At 40.9% G+C, this 13540-nt stretch overlaps 1 protein-coding gene across 8 annotated transcripts in view; it reads left to right on the top strand.

The window, feature by feature from the left end:
* The window catches only part of UNC79 (unc-79 homolog, NALCN channel complex subunit), a 240734-nt gene that overhangs the window by 117683 nt on the left and 109511 nt on the right, over window positions 1–13540 (top strand). For all 8 annotated transcript variants that reach the window (XM_044230469.1, XM_044230471.1, XM_044230474.1 and 5 more), the window contains exons 15-20: window positions 1247–1437; window positions 2013–2136; window positions 4101–4241; window positions 6579–6800; window positions 8828–9055; window positions 13352–13493. In XM_044230469.1, the coding sequence (XP_044086404.1) occupies window positions 1247–1437; window positions 2013–2136; window positions 4101–4241; window positions 6579–6800; window positions 8828–9055; window positions 13352–13493 (1048 nt within the window). The remainder of the gene's footprint in view (window positions 1–1246; window positions 1438–2012; window positions 2137–4100; window positions 4242–6578; window positions 6801–8827; window positions 9056–13351; window positions 13494–13540) is intronic.

The following is a 13540-nucleotide window of genomic DNA, read 5'->3' as shown; positions in this document are numbered from 1 at the left end:
CTATCAAGCTCCGAATATGGGCCTCCAACTGGGTCATTCGCAAGAGGAGGAGGCGGAGGGGAGTTCATGGTGGGGGCAAATTTTAATTTTTGTTCTGAATCTGATTTCTGTTCTAGAATTTTGCTAAGGAAGTCTTTTAGGGCTGGCTATAATCTTTTGTGTGTCTCTTATCAATTTGATCCTCCTGTATTGGTAATAGGACATTTGTTTAGGGTGAGAACGTTCTGGAAATCTTTTTAAATATACCAGCTTTGCCAAGTCAAAGGATCCATTGTCTGGCTGTTGACAGCTTAGGAACACCACGGAGATACTTGTTCCAAATGTGACTCAAAACCAATAGGGCTGCGTGGCTGGCCCGTACATTACACGGCCAAAGGAGTCTCAGCAAGGATACACCCCACGCTGCCAGCGTTGTCATCATCAGCTCTTCTGAGTCTCTGTAATTAACAACAACAGTGACAACCCCAGAAATGTAGTCGCTTCCTGAAAATACCCAGTCAGTCATCTGGGATTTTGGACAATATGATACGAAGTATATATCTGAGCCTCTATTACTTTGATACATTTAATAAGAATATAAGATCTTCACCTAAAATTGGAATTACAAACAGAACCCAGATTTGTGACTTGAGTTTTTTCTGCACTGAAAAATTAATATGCTACCTTACTTAGTAAAAAAGTATATCTTTTTTGTTCATGAATTCAACCTGCCTTAGAGCATTTTTAGGAAAAAAATTGTGGCATGATACGCAGCAGAGGCAAAAAGAGTGCTCTTTGCTACTTTGTTTTCCATAATGGAAACTATTCAATGCAAAGTGTCCAGCAGTAGAAGTCTATATTCTTCTGAAGCACAGGTGTGACTACACATGTTTGTAATGGGTTTGTCCAACTTTAGAAATAATAATGCTCCAATAGTATAGTATTGTATAGTATGCTCACCCTGTTATGAATAAATCTTGGGAATTTTAATTCATGTGTGATCTGGAAAGACTGCAGTAGAACAGTTCAAATTCAGTCTGGAATTGATATTTGGACCTATTTATAACAATGGTTTCTTTTTTTGTAACTAATGGATCCTAGTGATTTACTGATTCTTACAGATCTCACACTGAAATACTTGGCCCAGGATTCAGATGTGATGGATTCTGGTCTTTCTCCATGCCCGTTTCCTTTAGGAAGCCCTTAGAGTATAATCCTAACAGGTGTGTTTTGCTCTTTTCCCCTGTGGCTGTGGAAATGCCATCAGGTTGGTGGATACTGGGATAAATCCTGCAGCACAGTGACTCAGTTGAAGGAAGGGCTCAACCGAATCCTCTGCCTGATCCCCTACAATGTGATCAGTCAGTCTGTGTGGGAGTGTATTATGCCGGAGTGGCTGGAAGCCATCAGAACAGAAGTCCCAGATAACCAGTTAAAAGAATTCAGGGAAGTATTAAGGTGGGTAAGTAGTTTAATGAAGTCACCATAATTATAATGATGTCTAACATTTATTGAGCATGTAATGTGTGCCAGGCATGGTGTTAAGCATCTCATGTAATCTTTTTTATTTTTTAATAGACTTTTAGAGAAATTTGAAGATGCAAAACAAAGCAGTTGCTATCAGTTGGGCTGAGATTACTTGGAATTGTTCAGAAAAGATTTTGTTCTGTGGAATAATAGATACACCATATTGTTTGTTTATTTTTAAATAGAGTTATGATTTGGATAAAGTGGGGAAAATGCAAAGGGAAAATGTTCTTAGATGCTGGGGAGCAACTCTAATTCCTTAGAAATGCAGTTCCTTCTGTTGAGCCTAGGATGAGTACAAACACTAATGTTAACAACCACATGAATTCTTCATACCTGTTCTAATGACATAAACTATTATAGTAAAATGAAACATGATATTACCAATCAGAACACAGACCAATCAGAAGTGTTTGGGTCCCCCAGGTAAGGTATAGTTAAAAATGCAACGGGAGACCCTCATCCATGCCCATTGGTCATTTACTTCTGTTGGCTCTGCTTTCCAGCAAAATGTTTGACATTGAGCTCTGTCCTCTACCTTTTTCATTGGAAGAAATGTTTGGCTTTATTAGTTGCCGGTTCACAGGATACCCTTCCTCTGTTCAGGAACAAGCTTTACTGTGGCTTCATGTAAGTAGATGATACTTTTCATCATTTGGGGCAATAGTTCTTAGCCTGGAAATTTGAGATCCCTGGGTAGAGGAGCGGGAAATTATTGCAAAGAGTCCATAAATTCACATGTTTGCTGAGGACTGTCTATAGACTAATAACTCACAGCACAGATGAATACCTAGATTTCAAATATATGTGGCCATAGTTATGGTTAACAAAATACTGATTTATGCAATACCATTACTGAATTCATAATAGCTTTGGTCCTTATGTGTTTTTCCATCAATAGATTTAAAGTTACCATAGCTGTCTTGTGGGCGTCCTAATAAATTGTTTCATATTAAATATGTCCTTTACTTGGAAAGGTTGACAGCTACTGACTTAGGGAGGCATTCCTGCTGCTCCCCCAAGCTTGGAATACTTTTCTGTCTGGTCTGCATTTGTAATCCAGCTTATCCTTAAAGCCCAACTCAAAAATGATCTCATCTATGAAGTCTGCTGCTGTTTCACACCCCCATTTTCCCTTCAGAATTCATTATTCCTTCCCCCCCAGTATTCACATAGGCTCTTTGTGCAAATGTTATTCTGCTTAATGTTCAGTTCGTTTTTGTCTCTTCCCCTGGTTGCAGATGCCTGGAGGATAGGAACCAGGCAGGCCTTTTCATGTTTGAATTCATGCCTCCCTTCACCCTCTCCTCTCAGCATCTGGCACATGCCTCGTATTTATTTAGTGCATGTTCCTAAACATTTATTAAATAGAGTCGAGTGCACAACAAGAAGTGGGGGCAGTTTCCAAACAGGAGGTCAGAGTCAGTATTTAGATTAGCCATGGGTGCTGTTACATTGCTGAATACAGACGGGTGTGATACCAAGAGCTTTTCAGGTCATGTGGATACCTTTCTGGGTTCTACATCGAGGAATGACATCTTTCATAACTGATAAAGAGCAAAGGGACCCCCCCCCCTTTTATTTAAGTCACCTTGTGGACACTTTTCATGCCCTGGTAGATCTCAATAAGATAATTTCTCATTTTAGGAAAGCCAGTCCTTCCACAGATGGCTGGGTGTTGTCACTCAGTCATTCGCACTTTAGGCTGAGTTTTGTAGGGGTGAGTGCACAGGGCCGTCACCCTCTAGCCTCACCATGATGAGAGCAATCACAGCTGTGTTTTAAAGGGCTTTCCCAGAGTGCTGGTTTGAAGACAGGGTGCTGCGGCTGAAGGTTTTAAACCACTGGTCTAACCTTTTGGGGAATAGTGTGAACAGAATAGTGATTGGCGTTGGCTCATTTGTTAATTAACTGTGGAAACATTTATAGACTTCCTCTGTGCCAGGCACTGTAATTGGCACTGCGATGAAAATGGGATAAGAAATGGTCCTTTCTTTATACTTCCTTTCTTCAGGGAGCTCACACTGGGAGAGATGGTATCAAACAATCAAATATGATGAAAAATGACAATTGCTCTAATAAATGTGTATACAGAGTTCTATCCAAGGAAGCAGAGAAGAGGGGTGGATTAGTTCTGCCTGAAGGAAGGAGGCATCGACTTCCAAAAACTCATTACAGAAAGAGACTTGCTAGATTTTGGCAAGATACATGAGCTGATGAGATGGGGCAGTCAGGTCCAAGGGGGATATGGACTGGAGGAGGACTGCATGCAAGTTCCACTACTCCAGAAGGAAGATGGTGAACTAAGTCACTATTCTATGGGAAGAAGGAGACGGTGTCAAGAGATACTTTGAAGTTTTAATAGAAATAACACGGCGATTATGGGATGTGGAGAGTGGGGAAGTTGGCAGGTTCAATAATAACTTTGATTTTTTAGTATGAAAAATTGAGGGTTGCTGTGCTGGTGAAATGTGCATAAGGCTGAATATCCTCATGTTTAATCGTTCGCTTTGGGAAAAAATGGTAAATGCAGTTTTACTTTGAGTTTTAAAGTTTATATTTTTTTGGGGGGGATATATGCCTTTTTTCCCCAGGTCTTATCAGAGTTAGACATCATGGTTCCACTTCAACTATTGATAAGTATGTTTTCTGATGGAGTTAATTCTGTTAAAGAACTGGCAAATCAAAGAAAATCAAGAGTCAGTGAACTGGCAGGGAACCTTGCAGCTCGAAGGGTAATTATTGCCACAACTGTTCTTGTCTTATTTGTTAAGATTTTGTCAATTCTACTGGCTCCAAAAGTAGCATCATAATAAACTTCTCTGAAAATGCTCTTTCATCCCATCTCTCTGTTAATCTTTTAAATACATTAAATCATAGAAATCATTAAGATATGTTTCATATAATCATGGTCAATAAATTATTGAGTTTTTCTCCTGCCTATACTTGTTAGCTATCACTTATCCTTGATAAAAGCAAAAAGAGTTAGCTTGGAGGTATTATTCCTTTTTTTTTTTTTTTTTTCTTTTGGTCTCCTGGTGAACAAGAATTCTTTACCAGCTGTTTGGCAGATGAGTGCTTCACTTTGGGGATGAGAAGTTGGGATGTTTTGTTCTATCATGTTTGGAGAAGATATGATTGTCTGATGGGGACTGTGAGTGATGCTGTCACTGTGGACCCATTGAGCCCATTTTTTTTTTGGACCCTTTAGTACCTTTGTGAATGAGAAAAGTCAACGTAGTCTGGGCTAAAGTGTAGGAGAACTATTGGGACTGTTTGTTATGTTGTCGCAGCACCTCAGAAAGCTTCTGTTGATGTGTTGATATTCCCAAATAAGCATCAGTTCTGACCAGGTTCACTGTCATGGGATGATAAGCAGGGACTATGCTCAACTTGCCCTTATCAGCCTCCCCATACCATTTTCCCTCTATCATTCCTACCTGATATTTAGGGATTAGGAAATAAGTCAAAGTCATGGGATCATAGTTTGCATCCAGTGCTTTCTTTTTATTTTAATCATTACTTTTTTTCCTCATCTGCCTCATAGGAACCAGCTGGCAAACATTTATATTTTGTTTCTTTTTTCCGTAATCTTTAGTTGACTAGTTGGTGCCTTCTACTGGGCAATGTGTTCACAAGAACGGTGTAAGGCATTTGGAGAAGATCTCATTATCCTCATTTTATCAATACTTAACCTGAGGTTGAGTGGGCTGATGTGATTTGCCCTAGATAACACTGTCAATATCCAGGTATTCTGGTTCTTGATGGGGTACTCTTTATTTATTTATTTATTTTTTTTACTCAAATATGGTACTCAGGGAACTTGCTAGTTGTTAAAGAGATTTTTTTTTTAAAGATTTTATTTATTTACTTGAGAGAGAGAGAGCACATGAGAGGGGAGAAGGTCAGAGGGAGAAGCAGACTCCCCACTGAGCAGGGAGCCTGATGCGGAACTCGATCCCGGGACTCCAGGATTATGACCTGAGCTGAGGGCAGTCGCCCAACCAACTGGGCCAACCAGGCTCCCCTAAAGAGATTTTTAAGAGGGAAAATTTCAGAGGGATATATAGTACAGATATGTCAGTAATTATCCTGCTACAGAACTTATCCCAGATGGTTCAAATGAAAGACTTTCATGTAGATTCTGCCTATAGAGTTATGGGGAAGGTTAAGGGAGCAGAAAGGGTTGGTGAGGCACCTAGATGCCAGTAACAGCTCAGTGGGAAGCCATTATAGCCCCAGGATGGAAGGGACAGGGAAAAGAGTTCCTAGAGCCCATTAAGAGCTGAAATGTTAAGGAAAGACAGGCTGGAAGAATGATGGAGAGACTGCCAAGGCTGTAGCATCAAAGTAGGAAGGGGGTGGACATATACTTCCACCCCTCTCCCCTTCAGCTGCAGGGCTTCTACTGGTGCCCCCATTGATTGAACCTAACTAGAAACCAGCTAGCAAGAAAGCCAGGAGATACTCTGACCTTGGTATCCTTGGGCATAGAGCAGGGCAGAGGAAGGCAGTGAGGGGCTTGAATTAGGCAAATGGACAATAACCAGTACAACAGGTTTGACATCTACTGTTTACCCATGGTAGTTTAGTAATTCTAATATCCAGATGCCACCCTTCTGACCAATCACATTAAACAGATTTTGTGCTTATGATTCTAAAACTGATCTTGTAATATTTTTGTAAGGTCTCGTTTTTCAGGTTATGGTTTTAGGTAGTTTAATTTAGTTTGATTGGAAATATGGATGGGATGAACAATATAATGGTAAAGACAGCTACCTTTATTCTTCAAGGTGCTGATATTTCATTCACCTGACCATTAGTCACAAAGTTTGGATGATTTTGTTTCCTTTTTTTTTTTTTTTAATAGTCATGAGCCCACCTGTCAGTGATTTTATTTCTTATTTTTATATTTTGAGAAGATCTATACTATTTGGAAGTACTAATGTTATTGACTAAGGAAGGAAATCAGTGTGACAGCTGAAAATACCTTCCACAAGACCCCAGATATTTTATGTAGCCCTTTTGGCTTCTGTGAGTTCCTTTACATGTGTTGATGTTCTTTCTTTTAGGTGAGTGTTGCCTCTGATCCGGGCCGGCGAGTTCAGCACAATATGCTGAGTCCATTTCATAGCCCTTTCCAGAGTCCATTTCGGAGTCCTATGCGTAGTCCATTTCGTAGCCCTTTCAAGAATTTTGGACACCCAGGAGGAAGGACTATTGACTTTGATTGTGAAGATGATGAAATGAATCTAAATTGTTTCATCCTCATGTTTGATCTTCTCCTGAAGCAGGTAGCTGAAGCATGAGCTTCCTTTAGTTCTGCGGTGAAGAATAAGGGAACGCTTTGTACAGTGATTCTTGCTATGTATTGGACTCTTACTTATGAAATGATGCAATATCACTCAAGACATTCTGAAAACTCCTTTCGGGATTCCCAAGGGAGTCTGAAAAACACTGTATGAATATCTGCAATGATGTTGACATATGAGAATGGATGTGAATTTTAGAAACACTCTAGTATCATTAGAATTGATTCTATTGAACAAATTTGGTGAACCGAGTGATGCTATTGTTGGGAAGGGCAAGGTGCAGCTCTGTAGTGATGGGCTGATTTAAATATATTGCATAAATTGATTTTTGAAGGTAATTTCATAAGAGACATATAAAAGTCTTTGATCAAGAGAACATTTCTTCTTAATTTTTTGTTCTGAAATAATTTCAGACTGATGGAAGTATTGTTAGAAACGTACAGGGAATTCCCAAATACGCCTCCCCCAGATTGTCCAGATATTAACATTTATTATATTTCTTTCTCTCTCTCTATCTGTATATGTATGTATGAGTTGTAGAAATTTTAAAATAAACACTTGAAGGTAAGTTGCAGATGTGATGCCCCCTTGTCCTCAAACACTCCAGTATGTATTTCCTGAAGAATAAGGACATTTTCATATATAACCAAGTACAAAATCAGGAAATCAAAGTCTAGAAATTAATATTGTTATAATACTATTATCTGTTATCTGACCCACAGAAATTAATAATTTTTTTAAATTGACATAATAATTAAATCTTTATAATAAAAGAAAAAGATGTTTTTGATCTAGGAAACAATCCAGCATCATCATTGCAAGTCTTTGTCCTGTCTCCTTAGTCTTTTTTCATCCAGACAGTTCTTAAGTCTTTGTTCATCCTTCATGTTCTTGACATTTTTGAAGACTGCAGTCCAGTTATTTTTTAGAATGTCCCTCAATTTGAGTTTGTCTGATGTCACGAATCTATTTGGGTTAAACCTTTTTTGGCAGTAACGCCATGGGTGTGATGTTATATCCTTTCCAGTGCATCATATCCGGAGGCACATGGCATGATAATGTTGCCTTACTAGTGGTGATAACTTGGTTAAGGTGATTTCTCTACTCCAAAATCACTACTTCTCCCTTTGTAATTAGTAAGTAACTGGCAGGCTGAGATTTCTTGTTCTCATCAGACTTTTACCTACTAGTTTTAGCACCCAGGGATGATTCATGCCTGGATCAATTATAGTGATCCTGGTTAACAAAATGATAATTTTAAAATTTTATTATCTTTTAATTTATTAGCTGGCATTCTACTGAAGAGATAGTTTCCCTTCTCTCCCATTTCTGTATTTATTTGTTCATCTTCTTATACCTGCATGTACTCATGAATTCTTATTTTATTCAATGAGTTAAAATCTACTATTATGATTACTTGTATTTTGATGCTCATATTGTCCCATATTTGACTAGTGGGAGTTCCTTCCTCTTTTCTTTTGACAAATTCCTCATCATTCTTTGAACACTTCCTTAATTTCTAGCATGATAAGATGTTCCAGGCTCATTTTATATTTTCCTAGCCCCAACCTTGAAATCAGCCATTTCTCCAAGGAGCCCTGGTTCCTCTTAGTGGATAATGGATAATGGTATTTAGAAACCAAGATCTGGACACTAGGTGAGGAGCAGCATTTTTTAAATGTGTAAAATCTCACAAAATGATAAGTTTAAAAAAAAATATCTCTTTTAAATGTCCTATATGATTTTAAAAATAATTCCCACTGTTTGTCTTATGTTTATATTCTTTTTAAAAAAAATCTGTGGAAAATAATATATACTCATGGTTTAAAATCCTTATTACCCTTAAATAACTTAATATAATTGTCAGATAGTAAAAATTATCCCCAGTTAATATACTAATGGAATACTGGACAAAGAACCAAATTCCTTCTTTTCTCTTTTCTCTTTCCTTTCCCTTTCTTTCTTTCTTTTTTTTTTTTTTTTTTTGCCTTCATTTTGATGTTTTTCAGATGGAGTTACAAGATGATGGGATCACAATGGGTTTAGAGCACAGCTTATCAAAGGACATCATTTCCATTATAAACAATGTCTTCCAAGCCCCCTGGGGGGGCTCCCACACCTGCCAGAAAGATGAAAAAGCAATTGAGTGTAACTTATGCCAGTCTAGTATTCTCTGCTATCAGCTTGCTTGTGAACTCCTGGAGAGACTAGCTCCTAAAGAAGAAAGCCGGCTTGTGGTAAGAAGTCAGAGAAATGAAAGGACTCATATCTGACAGTGGTAATGACGGTAGTAGCTGGTATAATGGGGTCTTCCTCCAGTATCATTGTATGCTCCATGCTGGGCTATATGTGAGACTGTTAAAAAGAAAGCTTTCCTGTTCCTCTACCAACTAATTCTCCCGGGAAGGGATATGAGCTGGAGCTACATTATCCAGAATTCTTGAGTCTTGAGTTACGGTTGTTGTGCATCCATTCATATAATTTTTGTAAATAGGAAGCATTACTGGTATTCTTAAAATAACTTTTATTACAAAGTTCAGATAGCAGTAAATACTACAAAATATCAAATATCAAGTAAGTAGATTGGAAACAGATCACGAATTCCTGGGTAACCCCAGTTTATAAAACCCATTGACTTCATCAGCTACCAGTAAAGGCTTCATTTTATTTTCTGTTTTTCAAGAAAATGGTTTCAGTAGAGAACAACTAATATATACCACACATTAGCTACTCCATATGTTCATTATTTCCTGCTTAGCCAGTTTTCATTTAAGGCACATACACATATCACCAGAATACTCTCATGCCATCAAAAGGAGGTGAATCTGAATTATTTGGGCCAGCGTTTGTTATCTTCTCTATTTCTTCCTTTCCCCTAATTTTTATCTAAGTAGAAAGTGACTTCTTTTTTTCTTCAAGATTTTATTTATTAGAGAGAGAGAGAGAGAGAGAGAGCGAGCATGACCAGGGGCAGAGGCAGAGGGAGACGCAGACGCCTGCTGAGGGCAGAGCTCGATGCGGGGCTCGATCCCAGGACTTGGAGATCATGACCTGAGCCAAAGTTAGCTGCTTAACTGACTGAACCACCCTTTTCTACCCCTAAGTAGAAAGTGACTTCTTAAAAAAGTTTTTTGAGGTATAACATACATACAGTAGAGTGTTTCTTCATTTTTAAATACCTTTCTGCCTACTAAACTTGTTCGTCCTCTATGTTGCAAAATAACCTCCCTGGACTATGGTCTTTCAGCGTTGTCATCAGGTAACCTCAGTACAAAACAGTCCTGGTCCTAGCGACCTAAAATAAAATCAAGACGCTTACGCATCTAATCAGGGAGATGTTTAAATAAATGAAAAACCATTAGCGTGATAAGGGTGACGGGAGAGGTCTGAACGAGGGAGCTACCGGGGCAGAGGAAGGAGAGCAGATCCAGCTTGGAGGTGTGATGGGGAGGAAAGAGAGCTCCTGGGCTCATATTTGCAGGAGTGGAGTTAATGAAATGAAGGCAGTGGGGTAGAAGGACTTTTGAGACCCAGAAAACTCTTTGTGTAAGTGATCCAGAGGAAAGCAGGGAATGAGACACTCAGGAAACCTCAAGCCGTTGAGTGTTGTCGCGCAGTGAGTGAGTGAGAGGGAGTGACAGTCGGGTCCAGTAAGACGGACGTGGTCTTATTTCCTCTTCATTAAGGGCTCTGTCTGCCAGACTCAGAAGTTTGGGTTTTGTCTTGGTGAATGGGGGAATCCGGAAGGATTTAATCAGGGTGTGGATACAATGTGATGAATTAGAGAAAAGAGAGTTTGGGGACACCCGGGGGGAGTCCCGGTGGGGACAGGTGTCTAGTCAAGGAGCCTAGTGTGGTCACTCAGGATAGAGATGCGAAGTCTGAATGAAAGCAGTGGCGGTGGTGATCAGAGCAGAGGCGGGCCTGGCGGGTTTTTAGGCAAGAGGGTCAGCAGCGTCTGGTATTTAGCTGGTGTTGAGGTATGGGAAAGTGGAGGGCAAACCCCTGTTTTCTGGCGTGGGAGCTGATAACATTGTTATTTATAGAAGAGTATTAGAGTAGCGGAGGTGGGTCTGATGCAGGCACAGTCAGACATAGCAGGTTGAGATGCCTTTTAGATATCCAGGTGGGGGTTGTCCTGCCCTGTCAGGTATGTGGATCTGGTTTTTTGGAGGAAGGTCAGGAGTAGGTAAACGTTTGGAGTCGCCCACATATTGTGCTGGGATGTGTGGAATGAGAAGAGAAATGCTAGCTAGCCATGGCTAGCGTTCTGGGAAGGACCAGCTCTTAAGAGGGAAAACAGGGGAACTGAAGACTTAGAAATAAATTGAGATGAGGCCAGAGACACAGGGGAAACAATGAGAAAGAGCAAGGACTCCAAAACTAAGGAAGAAGGCAGTTTAGAAAAGGAAGGAATAGCCGATCGCGTCAGGAGGAGAGAGGAAAGATACAGGACTGAAATGTGCCCAGGGAATCCCAAGAGGGAGGGTCGCCTGTGCCCTTGGGGATGGCAGTAACCATGGGCTCCCATAGCCTGTGGTTTAAGAACAGGATCAGCTGAGGATGCGGCTGTGTCAGGTACAGACTCTGGTTCAGGGAGAGCATGAGAGGGTAAAGAGATGGAGGCAGAGGCCCTGACCCCGTCCTATCCCTGGAGGGCTTTCTGTTTTGTGTCTGTCTTCCCAGCTCCATCCTGGGAAACAGGGAGGAGTAAGCATAAGTATAGAGAAACCGAGCCATGAAACCATTCTCCCGTGCACATGATGCTTTGTCATGCACTTGTCACGGGCCGAGAATAACACATTTGGAAGCTGAAGGATTCCGTTTTCCTCTCCCGAGTGTTTATGGGAGAGATGCTCATCAGTAAAAGAGGGCTATTTCGTAGAACTTTCCAAACTTCTGGGTGCCCACCGTGCGGGTCAGCCTTCTTTGCTCTTCAGTCCTCTTCCTGGGACAAGTGGGCGACAATGGGGCGGAGGGGCTAGCAGGAGGCTTGAGCTCAAGATGGGCGACACCAGTCCCTGCCATTAGAGAGGATGATTCCAGACCTGCGGGTTATCAGCAGGGAACACTTTGCCGTAGCAAACTGCGTGAAGCTCGCTTTACAATGTGATTTTGTGCCTTGCTCATGGGTGACCTAGGGAAAGGGTCAGGCTGAGCAAAACTGGGAAGTTGGCGGAGATATTCTCCAGGGCCCTCGCAGCCCCCGTGTCCCTTGGGTGCTCCATCAGTCTTGAGCTGGCTGTCAAATAATTCTTGAAAAAAACATGTACTAGTTAAATTGTTAGCTAATAGAGTATGATTTTAGAGGAGAATATTTGAAGTGGGACTTGAAGGAAAGAAAAAGGCTGGAATTGGAGCTTAACTGGAGATGGATATTTTAAGCGGCAGCTGTAACTAGTGCTCTCTCTCTCTTTTAATCTTCCCAATTTTACCTATTTCTGCAGCTGGTTTTATACATATGTATTGTATCTGACATGTATTGTCTGTAAATACATCGTGCATACTATAGTCACGTGGTGCAATCCATCTCCAGAACTTTGTCATCTTGCAAAACTGAAATTCTGTACTCACTAAACAAGAACCTCCTGTTTCCCTCCTCCCCCACTCAAGCCCAAGGACACCTCCATTCTACTTTCTGCATCTTTGAATTTGACTACTGTAGACCCGTCATTTATCTGGAATCATGCAATAATTGTCCTTTTTAGGGCAGGCTTGTTTTACTTAGCACTGTGTCCCAAAGGGTCCCTCACATAGCAGGTGTCAGACTTCCTTTCTTTGTAAGGCTGACTTACGTTTCACTGCGTGTATGTAACACGGTTTGTCTCTCTGTTCCTGTGTCAACAGACACCTGGCTTGCCATACCTAACTCACTTTAAAGCATACATTACAGCGATTTCTGGCTCCTAAAAATTTAACGTATTCGGACAACCAGTGTGTCTATCTTTTTTTTTTTTTTAAAGATTTTATTTATTTATTTATTTGACAGAGTTCATAAGTAGGCAGAGAGGCAGGCAGAGAGAGGGGGAAAAGCAGGCTTCCTGTTGAGCAGAGAGCCTGATGTGGGGCTCTATCCCAGGACCCTGACATCATGACCTGAGCCAAAGGCAGAGGCAACCCACTTAGCCACCCAGGTGCCCCATCAGTGTGTGTATCCTAATATATTACTGTGAACCCCGTATTTACTCCCTGCTAGTTAAGTACTGGTACTGAACAAAATGTGCATGGATTAGAATCACTTGGTACATGGGACATGATCATAGGGAAGGCAGGCCTAGGGCGATGTAATGTTTTTGAGGTTTTTCCATATCTCTTTCAAGGGAATGAAAATGTTTTAGTGACAGCTGATCCAAAGTCCCTGTAATTATTATGGAAGTGAGCTCACATTTCTTCTGAGGCAGGTGCCTTTGTCCTTCAGGGCTCAGCACAGGGCTGGGACACAGCAGGCACTCAGCGGATCTTTGTGGAGCTGAGCAGAACCCTTGACATCCCCAGCAGGCTGCTCACCTGTCTGCTTGTCCTGTTTGTTCCAGGAGCCCACAGACAGCCTTGAGGATAGCCTCCTTTCTTCCAGACCAGAGTTTATTATAGGCCCTGAAGGTGAGGAGGAGGAGAATCCAGCAACCAGGCATGGGGAGAACCCAGGCGATTGCACCGAGCCCACGGAACATGCTGGTAGGTGAACTCTGGCCTATGCCAGTTAGCATGATATTGATGTTCAG

Source organism: Neovison vison, chromosome 13, assembly GCF_020171115.1.
Source record: "Neovison vison isolate M4711 chromosome 13, ASM_NN_V1, whole genome shotgun sequence".
NCBI classification, from domain to species: Eukaryota; Metazoa; Chordata; class Mammalia; order Carnivora; family Mustelidae; genus Neogale; species Neogale vison.
This window is presented reverse-complemented; position numbering and strand designations above follow the sequence as displayed.